Source organism: Rhinolophus sinicus, chromosome 7, assembly GCF_057876585.1.
Source record: "Rhinolophus sinicus isolate RSI-liver-muscle chromosome 7, RSI-T2T, whole genome shotgun sequence".
Classification (NCBI taxonomy): domain Eukaryota; kingdom Metazoa; phylum Chordata; class Mammalia; order Chiroptera; family Rhinolophidae; genus Rhinolophus; species Rhinolophus sinicus.
This window is the reverse complement of record NC_142507.1, coordinates 31,579,096-31,601,281: the sequence shown is the minus strand read 5'-3', so window position 1 is coordinate 31,601,281 and position 22,186 is coordinate 31,579,096. Positions and strand designations below refer to the sequence as shown.

Below are 22,186 nucleotides of genomic sequence, written 5' to 3'. Positions count from 1 at the left end.
AGTTGGTTGCCTCTTTATTTTGTCGATGGTTTCTTTTGCTGTGCAGAAGCTTTTAAGTTTCATATAGTCCCATTCGTTTATCTTAGCTTTTACTTCCATTGCCTTTGGAGTCAAATTCATAAAATGCTCTTTGAACCCAAGGTCCATAAGTTTAGTACCTATGTTTTCTTCTATGCAGTTTATTGTGTCAGGTCTTTTGCTTAAGTCTTTGATCCATTTTGAATTAATTTTGGTACATGGTGACAGATAGCAGTCCAGTTTCATTCTTTTGCACGTGGTTATCCAATTCTCCCAGCACCATTTATTGAAGAGGCTGTTTTTCCTCCATTGTATGTTTTTAGCTTCTTTGTCAAAAATTAACTGTCCGTATTTATGTGGTTTTATTTCTGGGTTCTCAGTTCTATTCCATTGGTCTATGTGTCTGTTTTTCTGCCAATACCATGCCGTTTTGATTATTGTAGCCCTGTAGTACAAGCCAAAGTCAGGAAGTGTGATACCTCCATTATTGTTCTTTTTCCTTAAGATTGCTTTGGCTATTCGGGGTCTTTTGTGGTTCCAAACAAATCTGATGATTTTTTGACCTATTTCTTTAAAAAATACCCTTGGGATTTTGATGGGGATTGCATTAAATCTGTATATTGCTTTGGGTAATATGGCCATTTTAACCATGTTGATTCTTCTAATCCATGAGCACGGAATGTCTTTCCATTTCTTTGTGTCTTCTTCAATTTCTTTCAAAAATGTCTTATAGTTTTCAGCATATAGGTCCTTCACATCCTTGGTTAAGTTTATTCCTAGGTATTTTATTCTTTTTGCTGCAATTGCAAAAGGAATTGGTTTTTGTATTTCTTTTTCTGAGATTGCACTGTTAGTATATAGGAATGCACTGGACTTTTGTACGTTGATTTTGTAGTCAGCAACTTTACTGTGTTCGTTGATTGTTGTCATAGCTGTTTGGTGGAGTCTTTAGGGTTTTCTATATATAGCAGCATGTCATCTGCAAAGAGTGACAATTTAACTTCTTCATTCCCAATTTGGATGCCTTTTATTTGTTTCTCTTGCCTGATTTGTCTGGCAAGGACTTCCCACACTATGTTGAAAAGCAGAGGTGATAGGGGACAGCCCTGTCATGTTCCTGAACGTAGAGCAAATGGCTTCAGTTTTTCACCATTAACTATGAGATTAGCTGAGGGCTTTTCATAGATGGCCTTTATTATTTTAAGGTATTTTCCTTCTATACCTATTTTATTAAGTGTTTTAATCATAAGTGGATGTTGCATCTTATCAAATGCTTTTCCTGCATCAATTGATATAATCATATGATTTTTGTCCTTTATTTTGTCAATTTTTTGGAAGAGTTTGTGCAGAATTGGTATTAGAACCTCTTTGAAGGTTTGGTAGAATTCACTAGTGAAGCCATCTGGTCCCGGACTTTTGCTTTTGGGAAGGTTTTGGATGACTGATTCGATTTCGTTACTGGTGATCGGTCTGTTTAGATTTTCCAGTTCTTCATGGTTCAGCCTTGGTGGGCTATATGTTTCTAAGAACTTGTCCATTTCTTCTAGGTTATTGAATTTTGTGGCATGTAGTCCTTCATAGTATTCTTGGATGATCCTTTGTATTTCTGTGGTGTCCGTGATAACTTCCCCTTTTTCCTTTCTGATTTTGTTAGTGTCTTCTCTCTTTTCATCTCAGTGAGTCTAGCCAAGGGTTTGTCAATTTTGTTAATCTTTTCAAAGAACCAGCTCTTTGTCACATTAATTTTTTTCTATTGTCTTTTTGTTCTCTATTTCATTTAGTTCTGCTCTGATTTTTGTTATTTCCTTTCCTCTGCTGACCTTGGGTTTCACTCGTTCTTCTTTTTCTAGGTCTTTAAGGTGAAACATGAGGTTATTTATTTGGGAATTTTCTTGTTTCTTGAGATAGGCCTGTAATGATGTAAATTTCCCTCTTAAAACTGCTTTCGCTGCATCCCCAAAATTCTGGTAGGATGTATTTTCATTGTCATTTGTTTCTGTGTATCTTTTGCTCTCTCCTCTTATTTCTTCTTTGACCCAATTATTCTTTAAAAGTATATTAGTTAATCTCCATGTGTTTGTGTTTTTTCCTACTTTCTTTTTGCAGTTGATATCCAATTTCAAAGCCTTGTGATCAGAGAATATGCTTGGTATGATTTCAATCTTCTTAAATTTGCTGAGGCTGATTTTATGTCCCAATATATGGTCTATCCTTGAGAATGTTGCATGTGCACTAGAAAAGAATGTATAGTCTGATGTTTTAGGATGAAGTGCTCTATAAATATCTATTATGTCCATTTCATCTAATGTGTCATTTAGGACTGCTATTTTGTTACTTATTTTCTGTTTGGATGATCTATCCATAGCTGTCAATGATGTATTTAAGTCCCCTAGTATAATTGTGTTTTGGTCAATATCTCCCTTTAGTTCTGTTAGTAGTTGCTTGGTCTATTTCAGTGCTTCCTGATTGGGGGCATAAATATTGATGACTGTTATGTCTTCTTGTTGTATAGTCCCCTTTACCATTATGAACTCTGTCTCTTGTTATCTTTTTCACCCTGAAGTCTGTTTCATCTGATATCATTATGGGTACATCTGATTTTCTCTTTGTACCATTTGCTTGGAATGTCAATTTCCACCCTTTCACTTTGAGTCTATGCTTGTCCTTGTAGCTGAGATGTGTCTCTTGGAGACAGCATATGGTTGGGTTTAGTTTTTTGATCCAATCTGCTACTCTGTGCCTTTTTATTGGTGAGTTCAGTCCATTTACATTTAGGGTGATTATTGATATGTGAGGATTTCCTGTCATTCTATCTTTAGTTTTCTGGTAAGGCTGTGTCTCCAGTTTTTCTTTGCCTTTCTGTTGTTGTCTGTTATTTCTGTGTGGTGGTATTCTATGATGTTTCCCTCTGTTTCTTCTTTTATTACAGTATATATTTCAGCTCTGGATTTTTTTTGAGTGGTTACCCTTAAGTTTATGTAAAAGAAAGTTTGATATTTAGAGTATTCCATTTTCTTCAGCACGCTTACTTTCTCCATTCCCATATTCTGGTTCAGGCCTTTACTCTCCACCTTTTTATGTTTTGGTTGCCACAAATTGTCCCTGTTGATGGTGGTCGATTAGCCTCCTTTAGTATTTCTTGTAGTGCTGGTCGTGTATTAGAAAATTCCCTCAGCTTCTGTATGTCTGGAAAGGTCTTTATTACTCCTTCATATCTAAAGAATATTTTTGCTGGATACATTATTATTGGCTCATAATTTCTCTCTTTCAGTAGTTTGAATATTTGGTTTCACTCCCTCCTGGCTTGTAGAGTTTCTGCTGAAAAATCTGATGATACTCTAATGGGCTTTCCTTTGTAGGTTACCGTCTTCTTTTCCCTGGCTGCCTTGAGGATTCTTTCTTTGTCATTGATTTTAGACAGCTTCAATACAATGTGCCTTGGAGAAGGCCTGTTGGGATTGAGGTAACTGGGTGTTCTATTTGCTTCTTGGATTCGAGGGTCCAGTTCTGTCCACAAATTTGGGAAGTTCTTATCGACAATTTGTTTGAATATATTCTCTGTTCCCTTCTCTCTTTCTTCTCCTTCTGGTATGCCCATTATTCTTATATTGCTCTTTCTGATGGAGTCAGAAAGTTCTTGTAGAGTTCTTTCATTCTTTCATTTCTTTTAAGTCTCAAGTCTCTTTCTTCTTCCATCTGTGTCATTTCCAGGTTTCTTTCTTCGATGTCACTGATTCTTTCTTCCATCTGGTCAACTCTACTACCTAAGCTGGCTATTTCATTTTTAATTTCTTCTATTGAGCTCTTAATCTCCAGAAATTCTATTTGGTTCTTTTGTAAAATATCAATCTCTTTTGTAAAATGCTCATGTTGTTCTTTGATTGTGTTTCTGAATTCATTAAACTGCCTTTCTGTGTTTTCTTGCATCTTGTTGAGTTTTTTCAGAACTGCAATCTTGAATTCTCTGTCATTTAAGTCACATATTTCCATATGTTTAAATTCCTTTTCTGGAGAGTTTTCACTTTCTTTCTGAGCTGTCTTGTTGCCTTGGTTATTCATGGTAATTACTGATTTATTATTTCTCCTCCTAGACATCTACAGGTGTAGCTTCTGCAACAGGTTGATAGGAAGAGGTCTTTTGTTTGTTTTCCAGTACGTGTTTTTAGAATGTTTTATTTACTCCCCGACTGCAGCCTTTTTCTCTCTCTTACACGGTAGTGCTATATTTTCTCTGCACTATTCCAGCTTCTCACACAATGGGGGGATTCCCTGGGAGATGGACTACTCGTCAGTTAATAGTTCTCCTGGCTCACAGGGCGCAGTGTCCGTGTGGGTATGCGGAAAGGTTTTGAAGTTCCAAAGCTCTTCCTGCACCAGATTCAGAGCCCTGTATGTTTCAGCAGTTCTGTTTACTCCTGCAGGGATCCGCCCAGATAGGTGGGGCCAGGGGCGGGGTGAGTTGTGAGAGGTGGCCCAGAGCAATGGTGGGGACCACCACCACAGCCGATCCTTCTTCCGTAGCTCCCTCCCCTTTGTTGGAACTAGTTGGTCTGCGTCTGTGGTCCACAGTTCTCAGAACAGGAAATATTGTGTTCTTTTGATGTGATACTGCTACTGTTCCGCTTCTAGCACTGGGCAGGTGGGGGTGTGGTGAGCTCTGGGATGGTAGGGAGGGGGCAGCTAGTCTCAGTGCCTAAGGCTTCCCTTCTCTGCTCAGCAGGAGGGCTTAAACCACCGTTTTCAGTCTTCTTTTCTCAGTCTTTTCTCCGAGGTGTCTGCTGTGAACGTTGGTTTCAGCCGTGTTATATGCTGTCCCATCAGCCCTGTGCGCCATAAGCGGAGCTCTAGCAGTCCGAGTTCTTCCCTCTCCCACAGCTGCGGTAGTTCCGGGATGCATTGAGCTCGTAGCACTGAGCTAGTTCTGCATCCTGCACCCACGCGGCTCCGTCTCTGCACTTTTCCCTTCCTTCCTCCCCCTTTCGCACGATTCGCCCACCTTTAGGCGAATTCAGTAGTGGGCCTCTTCATCTTTCCTGTCTGCTGTGCAGGGAGTCCTTTGTGGAGTTATAGTTGTTCGATTAGTTGTGAATTCCAGGGGATATTTACGGAGGCTCGTGTTACGCCACCATTTTGATGATGTTTCGCAGTTGGCATTTTAAAAAATGTGATGGTACTTGGTCCTTGACCTATGATTCAGAAAAGGCATTCTTATTTATGGGCTTTATTCAGGGTGAGTACATGTGTTTAGTGTGATGTGTAGAATCTCTATCTCATATGTGTGTTTTCTCCCTCAGAGCACTGTTACTGGGCCTGGCCAGCAATCATAACTTGAAAGGGGTTTCTCTTGATCTCAACAACTGTGAGGTAAGAACACCTGGATACTGCACTGGAAGGGATAACGGCCTCCACATTGTTTTGTCTTTTTCCTGGAAAAAATGTTATACAGTGATTCCAGAAGGTATAAATGAAGCAGAAAAACACAAATTTATTTCTGATCTGTATTTTGCAGGTATTATCTATAGACAGACACAGATCCCCATTCAGAAAGCATTCAAGTGTGTTTTTAATGACTTTTTTTTTTTAATCCTTGTCCCTGTTCTTGGTGCCAGTTGCTTATTTTATTATGAATTCTTGGCATATAAAGCCATTATCACGTGAAGTGTAATATACAGCATCCCTTGCAGGGACAAATATGTACAACCTAACTTGGATTTAGAGAGTTTGAAAGAGAATAATTGTCATGTCACTAATTTTACTTTTTAGTATCTTGATTTAAAACAGGAAAATGAAGATGCTTCTCAAAATCATAGCAATTTCAGACACTTATTATCAGAGAACACAGAAGAATTAAGATTAAAAGTCGCTACGTTTTAGAGGGTATCTGAAGTTTACTATCTTGACACTTAGTTTGTGTGGATATTAGTAAGAAAAAAGAGTAGTAAGAAAATCTGGATAGAAACCACTGGCCTCTTTAGAGCTTGACTGTACCCAACATGTCCAACTTGGTCTCTTTTCGGGGCTCGAGTTGGAAGTCCTTTTCCTGGGCCTTTATGACTGACCACTGCCCTCCCCTCCCAAACACTCTTAGCATGTCCCTCTTCCAAAGGGCCTCCCTCCCTTCAAGGCTCTAAGACAAGTCCAATCTCCTCCACACCTGCATCAGATTCTGGGGTTTGATCAAAGTTTGGCCATTATTAGCTGTGCAATACTGGATGAATTAGTTGATATTGATAAATCTTAATTTCTGTATCTACAAAATGGAGACAATATTATTGCCTTTCCCAGTGGGTTGTTAGGTGGTTTAAGGGAGCCAGTCTTTGAAAAGTGCTTCATAGAGTGTCGGGGACATACACAGGATGCCAAAAAAATGTATATACATTTTAAGAAAGGAAAACTGTATTAAAATTGTGATACTCAATATATACCGATCACAAAAGAAGTCACGTTTGACTTCTGCAATTACAAGAGGTGCTCAAAGTGGTTACCAGACACTTCTGATTATGGGGAACTACTGCTGGAGCAACGTTGCCCAAAGTGTCCACTTGTATACAATTTTTGGCACCCCCAGTATAAGGTTGTTTGCTCTTGTTTACCTTGGTTGTTTGCTCTGTCTGTCAAATTTATATTAGATAAGCTGTATAAACCCACACTTTTGTAGGTCAAAATGGCAGACTACTGGCACTTTTATATGGTTCCACGAAATAGTAGACTTTTTCTTTATAATTTTTTTTTATTAAGAGAGGATCCAGATCAAATGATTGCTCTCTGATGGTAGGACTGACCATTAGTATGATGATAATTCCAACTTCATGTTGGCTATTCATATATAGATTATAAGAAAAAATGATACTGCTGAGATGGGGAACCCTTAAAACTATCTTAGTACCATGTTCTCCCAGTATCTTATATCTTAAATCAACACTGGTGACCACATTTATAAAGTCAAACCCTGTATTGCCACTCATGAAAATTGGTGAGACACAAAGTTATTTTTTTTAAATAATGTGTCTTGTCATCTTTTTCCCTTAGGGATAGATGTCCAAATTTAACAAGGTTTCACTTTACTCATCTCTATGATATAGTAAACCTTTCTCTTAAAAGGTATCTGGGGCTGCAATAGTATCCATGTAGAATGCTTGGCACTTTAGGTATTAACTGCTATTCTTTAATCATTTGTTCTTCAGAGTTTAGATAGGTTGGTGTAAAAATAATTGTCGTTTTGCAATTATTTTTAACCTTTTAAACCGCAATTATGTTTGCACCAATAAGGAAACTCTCAGAAAAAAGCTGTCACTAACTTGGAAGTTTCAAATTATAGGTATATGTATTTTTTTCAAGTTCATTTTCTAATTAATCACAGTAGATGCTCTCTTCTCTACTCTTACTTAGGATGCCAGTCAAAATCATAGAAGAACTCTGCACTTAACCTTCTCTAATGATAAGATAAATTCTCCACCTGTAGTGACGGTGAATGAAATGTTTCCCTGACACCGTAATTATCTTTGGAAGGCATTTACACAGGGATGACTTACTGAAGATGGGGGCTGACATACCTGAAAGGAGTCCAATGTCTGAGGCATAATAGTGACAATGTCTGATATGGGCACTGTACGGGTTCAGCGCCTCCTGCACGTTCCTCTAGTACAAGTCTACGCAAGCCATGGAAGCAAAGAACAAATGTGAAATACCTTGAAGTCTTCTTCTATTTATAAATAATTAGTTATAAAACAGCTATTGTCCACTTACTAATCTTAAAGTGAAGTTGTATGGGTGTCATAGAAAGTAAATGATCATCCTCTGGGATTGTGGTTGAGTTTATTAGGAAAGAGAAGAAAATAACCTTGAAGTAGGAATTTAAAGTATCTAGATAGGAAGCTTCGAATAACTTCGCTTCAGCAAATTATTTTTGTTTTTATCTTATGCTGGTTCCTTTGCTGTTTATTCACACCTTTCCTCATGAACTTGTACTTGTAGTACAAGTTTCCTCATTGTACTTGTAGTATTTTGGGATGTTTCTGTATCCCCCTGAAAGAGGCATTTTACAATCATTAATTTGAATGAGAGAAGATTTACACTTTATGCTATTTTTAAAAAGTACCGTACAGGTATTTAGAAATTATGGAGTTGATTTTCTACAACACAAACATTATTGTTATAAGAAACTCGAATCCCAAATTTTAAACTGTATTCTTTTGGATCTGTGAGGGCAAAGCTAGCAAAGACAGAAATTAAACTTCTTTTACAGATAACTTCTTCTATACTTAGAGAGAAAACCTCCGTGTTCCTTCAGATATTTCATATTAATTATGTTATCACTTTTTTCCTTTTCCTTGGTCTTTTAGTACCAAAGAGGAGTAATTTCTTTTTCTTTTCTTTTCTCATTTTTTGTATTTTAAAATTTTTTTCAATTACAGTTGACATTCAATATTATTTTATATTAGCTTCAGGAGTACAGAATAGTGGTTAGACATTTATATAATTTACGAAGTGATTCCCTTTGATTAGTCTGATACCCAACTGGCACTATACATAATTATTACATTATTGACCATATTCTCTATGCTGTATTTTACATCCCCGTGACCATTTTGTAACTACCAAATTGTACTTCTTAATCCCTTCACCTTTTTAACCCAGACCCCAACCCCCCTTCTATTGGTAACTATCAGTTTATTCTTTGTATCTGTCAGTCTGTTTCTGTTTTGTTTGTTCAGTAACTTTGTTCTTTAGATTCCACATATAAGTGAGATGATACGGTATTTGTCTTTCTTCACCGGACTTATTTCATTTAGCATAATACTCTCTAAGTCCATCCATGTTGTTGCAGATAGCAAGATTTCATTCTTTTTTATAGCCAAATAATATTTAATTGTATATGTATACCACATCTTTATCCAGTCATCAATTGATTGGCACTTGGGTTGCTTCCATATCATGGCTGTTGTAAATAACACTGCAATAAAACATAGGGGTGCAATTATCTTTTCAAATTAGTGTTTGGATTTCTTAGGATAAATACCCAGAAGTGGAATTGCTGGGTCATAAGGTAGTTCTGTTTTAAGTTTTTGAGGAACCTCTATATTGTTTTCCATAGTGGCTGCACAGATGTGCAATCCCACCACCAATGCAGAAGGGTTCTGTTTTCTCCACATCACCACCACTTGTTGTTTTTTGATTTATTGATGATAGCCATTCTGACAGGAGTGAGGTGAGATCTCATAGTTTAAATTGCAGTTCTCTGATTAGTGGCATTACGCATCTTTTCATATGTCTATTGGCCATGTGTATGTCCTCCTAGGAAAAATGTCTATTCACGCCCTCTGCCCATTTTTTAATTGGGTTGTTGGAGTTTTTGGTGTTGAGTTGTATGAGTTCTTTATAAATTTTGGATATTAACCCCTTTTGGATTATCATTGGAGGATATCTTCTGTCATTCAGTAGGTTGTCTTTTCATTTTGAGATGGTTTCCTTGCTGTACAAAAAGTTTTTAGTTTGATGAAGTCCCATTTGTTTATTTTTTCTTTTGTTTCCCTTGCCTGGGGAAATATATCAGAAAAAAATATTACTAAGTGCAGTGTTACAGAGTTTACTCCCTACAAGGCCTGACAATTATGTTTGCAAACTCATCCTAGAAAAAGTGCTACATACCTCATTGCTGAATATCACCATGGTCACCTTCGAAGTACTCCCCTTGGGAAGCTATGAACTGATGCTAGTCTGCCCTTCAAAGCAATTTTGGAACTCTTTTCCTGGAATGGCCATCAGAGCTGTCGTCGCATTACCCTTGATGTCCTGAATGTCATCCAAATGTCTTCCTTTCAATATTACCTTTATCTTTGGGTAAAGAAAGAAATCATTGGGGGCCAGATCAAGTGAATAGGGAGGGCGTTCTAATACAGTTATTTGTTGGCTGGCTAAAAACTCCCTCACAGATAGTGCCAGGTGATCTGGTGCATTATGATTGAAGAACCATGGATTGTTGGTGAAAAATTCAGGTCGTTTTCATCTTAACTTTTTCATGCAGTCTTTTCAGCATTTCCAAACATGCTGAACTGTAATTAACTGTAGTTCCAGTTGGTACAAATTCATAATGAATAATCCCTCTGATATCAAAAAAAGGTTAGCAACATCATTTTGACTCTTGCTTTGGAGTGACAGAACTTTTTTGGTCGCGCAGAATTGGTTGACTTCCATTGTGTACTTTAACCCTTTGTTTCAGGGTCATGTTGGAACACCCATGTTTCATCACCAGTGATAACAGGCCCAAAACATTGTCTTGCTTCTCCAGAAGGTCTTGGCAAACTTCAACTCTCCTTTGCTTTTGTTCATTGGTGAGCTGCTTTGGGACCATTTTTGCATACACTTTTCTCATGCCAAGATTTTCTGTTAAGATTTTCCTAAATGTTTCTCTATTGTTTTTCACTTGGTCTGCTATGTTGTTCACAGTCAGCTGACAATTTTGATGCACAATTCGATGAATTTTTGCAATGTTTTTGTCAGTTCTGCTCACTACTGGCTACCCTGACCTCTCTTCATCAGTGACTCATTCTCTCCCCTCAGAAAAACATTTAATCCAATTACACACTGCCATTTTCTTCATGGTGTTATCCCCATAAACTTGGACTGACATGTCCCTGATTTCACTTCCATTCTTGCCAAGTTTAACAAGAAATTTAATGTTTGCTCATTGCTCTCATTGAAGCTCAGACGTTGTCGCGACGGCATACAAAAACACGCAGCAACAGTAACAAACGCCACTCAGCAAGACACTGCCACACGTCAACACGAACACAGCTGTGAGACACTGATATACCAAGGTTATGAAACCTTACTGAGCTCTTTGTACAGTGCTGTGAATGTAAGCACACAGTGGCAAGTTTGCAAACTTAATTGTCAGACCTTGTATGTTTTCTTTTAGGTGTTTTATGGCTCCAAGTCTTACATTTAAGGCTTTAATCCATTTTGAGTGTATTCTTGTAGATGGTGGCAGAAGGTGGTCTAGATTCATTTTCCTATGTGTAGCTTTCCAGTTTTCCCAGCACCGTTTTTTGAATAGACTATCCCATTATATATTCTTGCCTCTTTTGTCATAAAATAGTTGACCATATAGGCATGGGTTGATTTCTGGATTCTTTATTCTATTCCATTGATCTATGTGTCTGTTTTTATGTCAGTGCCATGCTGTTTTGATAACTATAGCCTTGTAGTACTATTTTTTTATCCAGTAGCATGGTACCTCCTACTTTGTCCTTCTTTACCAAGATTCCTGTGGCTATTCCAGGTCTTTTGTGGTTCCATATAAATTTGAGGATTATTTGTTCTAGTTCTGTGAAAATGTCATTGGTATTTTGAGAGGGATTACATTGAATCTATAGATTGCTTTGGGTAGCATGGATATTTTAATAATATTAATTCTTCCTATCCATGAGCATGGTATATGCTTCCATTTATTTGTATTTTCTTTCTTCAGTGTCTTCTAGTTTTCCGAGTAGAAGCCTTTTGCCTTCTTGATTACTTTATTCTTAGGTATTTTTTTTTTCATGCAGTTGTAAATAAGATTGTTTTCTTAATTTATTTTTCTGGTAGTTCATTATTGGTATATAAAAATGCAACCAATTTCTGAATATTAATTTTGTATCCCGTTATTTTACTTAATTCATTTATCAAGTCTAATAGTTTTTTTGGTGGAATCTTTAGGGTTTTCTATATATAGCATCATGTCATCTGCAAATAATGACAGTTTTACTTCTTCCATTCCAGTTTGGATGCCTTTTATTTCTTTTCCTTATCTGATTGCTGTGGCTAAGACTTCCAGATCATTTCTTTTCTCTAAGAAGATGACTCAGTGTAGTTATGGGAGGCAAAAGTATAAGAGCAAAGGGCAGGCATTTTGGAATCAAAATGACCTCCGTGATACCAGGTCCAGCTTTTTGGTTTGTCAAGTGACTTCTTTCAACCTTTGTTTCTCACCTGTAGAGTTGGGATGATACTAGTTAATGGGTATTGTATTTGACACAATGCTGAGCCTGGCATGTGTGAGCCATTGTGTGGGGGAGGAGGATGACTATGGAGGAGCCTTATTTTGAATGTCAGAAATTACAGCATAATCAGTATTGCCTTTCTGAAAGAATTTATTTAGAAGCTTTAAAATATTCTGTCTTTACTAAAACATTTTCTGGGATTGCCTTCAAAGCTATTTTAAATCTGTCAAGAAGAATTAGTATCATCAATTTATAGTCACAACTGATTTTTGACACAAAACAGCATTACCCTCTATGACCAGACCTGCCTCTGAGTGGCCTATGGCTAATCTTAGTTTATTCTCAAAAGGTAAGGACTTAGCATCTCTGCACATGTGCAAAGAAATATGCATCTTCCATTGCCCTTACGATTATTCCAAAGAAGAGTATCAAAGCTGTTTTACATGGTAGTAGTGATTTTGGTGTTCATAGGTATTCTTCCCGTGGACTCATCTACCTGAAAGGAGTCATTGGGTCTGTGCATTCTGGCCTGTTTTTAATAATCTTACTACTTCATAGTCTCATTTCAACAGAAGAATAGAAAAGTGCCAGAGGAAAATCTCTGGTGCTTCAGAGAAGACGGAAAGACTAATTATAGCTGAAGATTGGTTGCAGATCTGATGTGGGAGTTACTTTTTTAAGAGGAAACTTTCCTGCACATTATCCGTGATTCATCGTAAGGTTCTTTGCTGATGAGTAGAAAAAAGAACACCAGATACTAAAATTTGTAATGAGTAGGACGTTGCAGCAAGAGAATAGAAATTTTTGAGGCAATTCCATTCAATTTGATAGTCATTCAGCCAGCTTTGAGGTGAGAAGTCTGGTTTGTCATCATTGCTATTCCCCTCACGTATCACTTTCCTATTAGGCCGGGTAAAGAATGCAAAACGGGAAATGTTTCACTACAGGAAGCATATGTGAAGCAATATGATACATGCAACTATTCTCATCTTGGAAATGACTGTTTATATATACCTTTCTTAGGTTCTAAATTGCCTTTTGGCATCAAATCCTGCTAACAAGAGGACATTTTCAACTGGATCATGTCAAACCATTTTTCTGTCCTTGGAGAAACCTATGAGAGAAAATTCCCCAGGATAAAAATCATTTTTTAAAATTAAAATTGGAACCTCTATAGAAGAAAAGTGATAATTTGGGGGTTTATTTTCTATTTAAATTTGTAATATTTGCCAGATATTTTTAAATGACAAGTGATCTTAAGGAAAGAAAATGAATTATTAAAAGTTCTCTATAGATTTTAATGTCTTTGCCTCTCCCCATTATGGATATTTGAGTATTAAATATAACTATTCACTTAGAACCATGAGTAACATCTGGAATATCCCACCTTTATTGAGTGAGAGGACACTTTTCTCTTGAAAGAAATGTGATTTTATTTTTAACATTTCAAAAAGTAGTCAGTGATTCAGTCACATTTACTTCTCTTTGATCATGCTTTCCTTTAAATAATGCTAGAGTGTGGGATCCAAATGATGGTAGTTTAAAAACCAGTTTTACATGCACCCATGCAGACACAGCCTCTAATTATGCAAATTGATTTAAAAGGATTTTCATTTACAGTAATGGAAAAGCTTTTACTGTTTGGGGAAAGCTTTAGCTTTTGGGGAATTTTAGGCATCAAATAACCTGTGAATTCAACGACTGTTCTTGGTAACTAAAGATTAGTTATTTTCTTATTTAAAGTTTTTATTTTTGTTTTTGGAATACATTTTAGTCAGATGTGTTTTCTTTGACTGCTATTTTACAGTGTGTATTGTAGAGACTTCAGCTTCTCTATTCTTATTCTTACTGCCCATAACATTTTTTTTTTTTCTCCTTGGTCTTTCCTTAGCTTGGCCATTGTGTAAGTACTTTATGAATGGATAAATGATCATATATTGATATATTCAATTATTTTTTAACAATTGGGAAATGTTAGTTTTATGGGTATATGCTGCAAATATTATCAGTCAAGAGTTTTTATAAAATAAACAGAATTGAGCACTTAAATACCACCTGTATTTTCCATATCTGTAAATGGAATTTTTTACTGTAGTTTGTAATAATAGAAAGTAGAGATTTTGTTGTAGAAATTTTACTTCTCAACATAGAACTAACAACAAGTAATGAAATTGTAAAGACTTATGCACTTATGTTTATCTTCTCAAAAGCATAATTTTTTTTTCATGCTCTGAAAATCAAATTATGTTTCTTTGAAGCCTTTGCCTAAATTGTTTGTTGCTTGAACTTTGGCATAGTCTACATACACATTCATTTCTTCAAGTATTAATAAGCTGTGACTTGGAGCAGTGCTTCTCAAAACTGTTTGTGGTGAAGAACCTGTTTTTTTTTTTAAACTTTCACTCCATGATAAATCAATATATTTGCAAAAATGTAATAAAAAATGGATTACTAGAAAGATTTAAGAAAACACTGAAAATACTTAATTTTTATTAGGTGCCACAGACCTAAAATTATTCCTAAGGTTTCTAAAATATTTATAGTCAGTTTCTGTACTTACTTTATCTGGGACCAGTGAGAAACTTGGCAGACTGCCACCAGTTCCACAGGCCACACTTTGAGTAGCAGGGTGCTAGGGAAGGCCTAGGGTGTGGCAAGATGGGCTTGAGGGAACACTTGAATAAGCTGGAGCCAGCGCTCCTGAGAAAACACTCGACAGTAGTTAGAGCCCTTCAGCTGAGGAGCTGGCGGATCTGGGTTTCCCTAAAGTGTGTGCCCAGTCTCCTGGGGTGGTCTGCCTCTGAGTTCACAAGAGGCTCCTTGGAGTAACCCGTCACCTTGAAAAGCAGGAAAGGCTGAGTTTACATACATCAGCTGAAATACTCCTGAACAAAGGGCGATCTCAGAGATCTGTGTAAAACTCTACTTATACAAGCAGCCAGAAAGATTGGTAGGTTTGGGTCAGGAGTACTGTAAAAAATATTGCGTCTAAAATAGTGAATTAAAGATGCTTTAAATTCTTATATCAAATCTTGAACAAGTAGAAAGTAGCACCTTGTATTATAAATTTGGTATAGAAGTTTATATAAATTTTAATTTTCTTAAATGAATAGAGAAAAACTACCATGTTCCTTGGTATATAGTAGATTCCCAATAAATGATAATTTCTTCTCCCCTGTTAGATAGTAAGTCTGCTGAGCAAAGGGGCCAGAGCTCAGGAAACTTTACATCCTGCACAATGCTTTACACATAATGGGAACTCAAATAGTTGCTGAAGGGAAAATAAAGAGATAGTCTGACCTCTGTAAAATATGCTTTTAGTTTCTTGGGGAAAGATGAAAAGTAATGGGTTTATATAGTTTGTCTTTCTTTTTGGAATAAATTAGATAATGAGATGACACTAACAGCTCACTCTTAGTTTTGCTGTAAGCCAACCATAATGGTAATACTTGAGATTAATCTAACGTCTTTTTCTTTTGTGGCTCAATGCATTTATACAAATCATTATGTATTTACTTTCAACTCTTTACTCCCTTCTTTATAATTGTGAGCTCTTACACATTTCTGTAGAACAGTTAGAGATGGGTTCGTCCTGAACTGGTTGACATTCAAAGTTAGTCTTTCTTGTCTACTTTGGTTGTTTTGCTACTACCTGGTGGAGAGTTATTCCTTGAAATCTGTAATAATCAAATAAAACAGTAACATTTCTTATGTATAAAAAAGATTTGTTAGATGTCCCTAAGTCAGAAATGAAGAAAGCCCTTGTGCATCGACAGACTCTGTCTTGCCATTGGTGACCCTGGATTGTCTCCATCTTCCTTCTGTTTCTTTTTCTAATGATTTTTGGGTTGGTGTGGTATGGCAAACAGCAGCAATGACCAGTGATTGGCTCTTTACAATTGATAACAACTTTTGGGGAGTTAAGTTTTCACTTTTTCTTTGGTACTTAGTTTAAGGATGTATCGCTTGTTTTTAATGTTTTGCCTACACTTCGAGTAGGTGACAGCTGTATCTTGTGTCTGGTTTGTGTTCTCTAGCTGAGATCAGGAGGTGCACAAGTGTTGGAAGGCTGCATTGCTGAAATCCACAACATCACCAGCTTAGACATCTCTGACAATGGTAAGTCAGAAATAAGGAATGAGAAACAGTATTATTTGAAGCACGTTAGTAAAGGGAAACTCATCTTTTAGCCCAGTCTAGACAACACCTTAATAAAAATGTTATTTCACTCCTTAGCTACGTAATAGGACTTTTAAATTTAACAATGGAGTTTATTTATGAAATAAATCTGTGCCAATGTCTTACTAAATTGATTCCATGGCCAAAAATGCAAAATCTATGCAGTAAATAAAAGTCAGTTAAAAAAACATTATAAATACATTGATAAAGATCTGAGATGAGCCTTTTGCATTCTTGCTGATAATAAAGTTGAGCCCTTGTTTATTTATTTAGAAGCTTGTTTCATTAGCATCATTTCTGCTAATGTAGCATGAACATGAACCTGTTAAATTTGCACAGACAACTGCACACACCTGCCAGTAAACAGTGTGCTGAAATCTTCCCTCCTGAGTGATAGGAAGGCTGAAGCTTTTCTGCCGTTCTCCATTCCCAATCCCCCACACTTCATTTAGCCACTGCTTGTGTAAGCGAATGTAGAGAAGGAGTTTGTCACTGTGAAATAATAGAGCAAGAAAAGAGAGCAAAAAGTTCTTTTGAAAGAGATAAGATGAGAATCCCAGGGCCCTCAGGAAAGTCATCCATCTGCATGTCGCCTTTGCTTACTTGTGTTTCAGTTGCGAGCTCATTTGTACACGTGTTCTGATTCTCCACTTCCTTTCATTCTTTCCAGGTTTAGAATCTGACCTATCTACCTTAATAGTGTGGCTCAGTAAAAACAGATCAATACAACACCTGGCACTAGGCAAAAATTTTAATAATATGAAATCCAAGTAAGAGTTTTGAATTTTTTCATATGACAATGATGAAAATAACCAGCTTTCTGAAAACTTTTGGTTTGATTCCACTGTCTACATCTTTTAAATATCTCTTTAGAAATCTGGCACCTGTGTTGGACAACTTAGTACAGATGATTCAAGATGAAGAATCAGTGAGTATTATTTAAAAATTTTTTGCCTAAAGTCTTTGTTTGTTATCATTCTTATAATTATTTCTACTGGGATAATGCTGATATACTTTCAGATAATTTTATCTGTATATACATTTTCTATTGTTATTTTTTTAATGGAATAAATACTTAAGCTTTAGTACAGCTATAGACTGTATCTAAAACTTACTCTTCACTTGATTCAACTCTTCGCTAATTAAAGGAAGATTGTAACTAATAGTTAAAAGAAATATAAATTGACCCCTAAGCCCATCTTTTAATAAGCCTTAGATTTTCTAACTTCACCTAATGCACTAATCTGCAGGCATGAATTACTATAACATAGTTGACTTTATGTCCTTATAACATGCTGAGAAACATTGTAGTGCTAATTTCAATTTCATCTAGTAATTACACAGAGATGCAAGAGACTAAGAAAGTTGTCCTCCATCTGAAACTGCTTCTTGAGCTCTAGTAATCCTATATTTTAACCCCCTTTAGTGGCTCCTGGCCAAGAATTTGTTCAGGATAAAGAAATTTGATTTCAAATACCCTATTTTATTGTCCTTAAAAGTGCACTGGAAAATAAAAAAAAATTATTTTATGAACAAAGTAAGAACTACTTTATTGTTAACTTCTTTAATTTAAACCTAGTGTTTTATATCTTATATTTTACTGATGCTCTTTAAGATTTTATCCCTTTCCCGTCCTTGTCCTATTTGGCTGCCAAACTCGGCTTTTATGGTTTCTAAAATCCAAATCAATTTGTATTTCTACTATGAAGATTTGCATTATTCATGTTAGTGATAGTTACTTTTGTGGGTCATAAGAGTGATTTCATACATTAATTGTGTGAGAGATGTCACATATTTTAAAAGTATAATATTCCCTTTTGAATTCATATGGGGTAGTAGGAAATTCTATACGCTAACTTTTCTGAGGAAGCTAAGGGCCAGGAGAGATGAGGACTGGAACTTTTCCTTCCTTGCCCTTGTCCACACCTCTTTGTGGAGCTCAGATCTGGAATGCAGGGAACGTTCTGTTCTTCTGCCTCTTCATTGTGTGGATATAGTTTCTAATCGGGCTAGAAATGAAACTCATTATTATTTAATGAATTCAAGCACTTCTCTCTTTGTCCTCATTTTCTAATAAACCCCATATTTTGTTATTCTTATACTGGGTTATTAAAATTAAGTGCATAATTAGGACATAATTTACACTTTTCAGAATTTAGGCTGTTTGTTTTACATATTTAATTTGACTTTATACCACCCTGTTTTAGTCACAATTCTGATTTCCTAGTATTGACCCAGTTTTAAAAATTGGGGAAGCTAATATGCAGAATCGTATTTTAATATTCATCCCAAATATTTTTTCTTAGCACATATTTTAGGAAAATGTATATTTTATGAAAAATATATTCATTAATTTCATGTTTTGCTTATTACATGAGGGTCTTCAAACTCTTCCTATAATTTTGAAAGTCTCTCACTTAAAGACAATCCTGATATTTAAAACACACCTAAAAACATATTTGCAGATGGTAAAGTTTTCTTGAATTCTGTCAAGTTATAAGTTTGAATTAGTGTGCTGCTAATAATGTACAGTGAAAAGCTTTATGTTCATGTCTTCGAAAAGTAGGTGGCTTTTTCAAAAAGCAATTCCCATCTCTTTTTTTCTACTTTTGAATCAGTAATGTGTAAAACAATTTAAAATGATCAGGAGTTGAGTCTTGTGAATAACTGGCACAGCTGGGCTCATTTTTTGTTTTTATTTTTTATAGGTTTTACATAGATAAAGTAATCTCTTTGTTCTTTTATATTCTGACCTTCTGTTGTAGCGCTTTTTCCTTGACAGCCCAGGGAATCCTTGATTTGCCCAGTATTACACATTATGTTCAGTTGGAAAACTTACATATCTGTGGGCTCCAATGTCACCTTTAACTGTAGACAGTAGTTGTCAGGCTGCTGTGCCCCATCTTGGGGCAGTAACACGGCGGGGTGAGGGTGATAGGGAATCTAGCTTTGAAGTGTTCCATACAAACCCATGTTGTAACCAGTAGAACTGAATGTGTGTCTCCCCAGGAATGCCTGCAGCAAGGAGACAGTTTCAGATTACCATGTTCAGCTATGAAAAGAAATAGAAAGCTTTCCAATAATGATGTTACATGGAAGTGCAATAAATTAAGAAAGGATGACCTTATAAATATGCATGCAATTCAGGCTGTTCTGTGTGCATTAATGAGTCTGCCTGTTATTGTTAAGTGTTAACTGGGGTGTATTTGAGTTTGAACATAGTCCTGGAATAGTGCTTGCTATCTTTGAGACTTGGCAGTTTTCCAGTATTTGGAAGAAGCTGTAATATATCATTTTTGTAGCAGTTGAATAACAATTATTGAAATGATGAGAGATGTGATTACAGCTTTTTATTAAAGCAACATTGCATTTATTTTTATTTAAAACATTAAGTTTCTCAAGTCTGAAGCATTTTTAGTTAAGTTCTCTCCATTTACTTAAGTGTAGGATCTTAAGAAAATTGAAACAACTTCGTTAAACAAGCTAGAGTCTAAGCATATGTGGGCTTTTGGCTGAGGTTTTAATTGCCTTGACACTTAACATGACATTTGACTTTTAAAAGTTTGATTCTAATTAACAAATGTTATCTTTTGATTTTACCATAGATGTACTCAGTTTAGAAAACATGATCAAATTTGGACAATAAATATAGTCCCTTGGTAAAACTATAACCAAACTCAGAATGCTACTTTGTGGATATCTGAGTCTTGAAGCCCTCAGCATCCTCATCCTGCCTCCTGCAGCCATTTGGCAGATGTGCCTTAAACAGGTGTTCCTTTGGAAGTCAATCTTTAGTGGTTGAGTGGACACAGATACACCTCAGGCTTTTTGTGGGAGTCACAGACCACTGGGCACACCTTCATAGCTCTAGTCCCACAAGCCCCCATGGAATCTGGTTGTAGATAACCCTTGAAGCTGCTTCTAGTATCCATCTCCCTATAGTACCAGCACTCCTTATGGAAAAGCAGATAGAACTGTTTAGTGTGGTGGGGCCAGTATAGACCATGTCAGGAGTGGTCTAACCCAGAGACAGCCACACCCCCAGGGAAGTCTGAACTCTGACTTTTAGAGACACATTGGTTCAAATCCTGGAATTCTCATTTCATTAAATCAGTCATGGCTTAAATCGAGGATTGCAAATTCAAATGTCTACAGGGCTAGGAAAACAACATAAATAAGCAAAGTGACCAGGATGTAAGTAGGGGGCCCTAGTCATTTTTTTGGTTGGATATTATGCAGGCCAAGCAGAACTGCCTCCAGGCTGAGTGGCTGTCAGCCTCTGGCTTAAATGGGCAGAGAGTAGCTTGGTCTTGTTTCACCATACAGCTTATGGTAATAATAAGGTCACCCACATTGGACTTCTTTTTCTTTTTAATTGTTAAGTATGTCTTTTGATTACCTTATATATTTATAAGGTAAACCTAAGGGTGATGATCAAAGATCTAAGAGAAGCTAATAGGGGCAATATTATGTAGGGTTAAGCGCACAGAATCTAGAACCAGAGCATCTGGTTCCAGCTCAGCTACTTTTTAACTGTGTGACCTTGGTTGGGTCAGTTAACTTTTTTATTTGGGAAACGGAGATAACAATATTTACTATAAGAATACTTATAGTAGGTATTCTTATATTAGGTATTCTTATATTAGGTACCGTGTTTCCCCAAAAATAAGACCTAGCCGGACAATCAGCTCTAATGCGTCTTTTGGACCAAAAATTAATATAAGACCTGGTATTATATTATATTGTATTATATTACACCCAGTATTATATTATATTATATTATATTATATTATATTATATTATATTATATTATATTATACCTGATATTATATATTACGCTATGTTACGTTACATTACGTTATGACCCGGTCTTATAGTAAAATAAGACCGGGTCTTATATTAATTTTTGCTCCAAAAGACGCATTAGAGCTGATTGTCCAGCTAGGTCTTGTTTTTGGGGAACATGGTATTAGGTAATATAAGAATACTTATATAAGAATACTAACTATTCTTATGTTAGGTATCCTGGGAGGATTAAATGAACAAACATGTAAAAACCTTAAACAGTGGTTCAACATTGTAAGAGTTCAATAAATGTCAGCTATTATTAATCTCAGCTGGTTTTTATTTTGCATTTGTCCTCCATTAGTAATTTGTCCTCCATTAGTAATTTTCATGCAATTTTCACCTTGCATGAAAATAAAATGGATAAAAAGGGATAAGTGGATAAGTGTAGCCATACTGAACCTAAGAAATTTTTGTGTAGCATTTTTATTCATTCTATTCTCCACTTCAAAGAGTTGGCGTCTACCACTCTAGGTATCTTTCCACAGCTTCCCTTAGAGAAGAGGCAGACAGTATCCAGCATTGAAACAAAAGCCCTCTGTGTTTTAATCCAAAGGCCCATTTTATGCCAGAACCTTCAGATCCCATTCATTAGTGTCTTCAGCCTTAAGTTTACAAGTGAGTTACTTAGAGCAATGATATGTCCCCTTGATGATTCTCCATGACGTGGGTCATCGAGTGATAGCTGCTTTGATAAGCCTGTGCGCATGCTTCCTGTTGTTCCCTCCACAGCCTCTGCAGTCCTTGTCCCTGGCTGACTCAAAACTCAAGACCGAGGTCACCATCATTATCAATGCCCTGGGAAGCAACACCTCCCTGACCAAAGTGGACATCAGCGGGAATTCCATGGGGGACATGGGAGCCAAGATGCTGGCCAAAGCTCTGCAGATCAACACCAAGCTCAGGTACATGGGTCAGGTACTCGGGCCTGAAACATGCATGCTTGTTTTAAGGAAGGCCTACAAAGAATTGTGGCCAGCAAGCGTCAGAGAGCTGGCTGTGCCTGAGGTGACTAAGCTTCCCAGGAGGCCAGCTGGGAAAAAGAGATGAAGATTTGAAGTCTTTTGTCAAAATAGTTGCAAGGATGTTCCCAAATTTAGACATAGTGATTTCTTTAAGCTTTGTTTTAAAGATTTCCATTGGGAGGTGAAACCTGACTGAGA

The 22,186-nt window shown here is 36.5% G+C and overlaps 1 protein-coding gene across 15 annotated transcripts in view; it reads left to right on the top strand.

Moving 5' to 3' along the window:
* Positions 1–22,186, top strand: part of CARMIL1 (capping protein regulator and myosin 1 linker 1) — a 352,154-nt gene that overhangs the window by 235,229 nt on the left and 94,739 nt on the right. For all 15 annotated transcript variants that reach the window (XR_016021728.1, XM_088799443.1, XM_074319291.2 and 12 more), the window contains 5 exons: positions 5,313–5,382; positions 16,037–16,118; positions 16,849–16,948; positions 17,052–17,106; positions 21,756–21,928. Coding sequence is in view for 14 of the 15 variants with exons in the window: in XM_088799443.1 (XP_088655569.1) it covers positions 5,313–5,382; positions 16,037–16,118; positions 16,849–16,948; positions 17,052–17,106; positions 21,756–21,928 (480 nt within the window). In the remaining variant the exon portion in view is untranslated. The remainder of the gene's footprint in view (positions 1–5,312; positions 5,383–16,036; positions 16,119–16,848; positions 16,949–17,051; positions 17,107–21,755; positions 21,929–22,186) is intronic.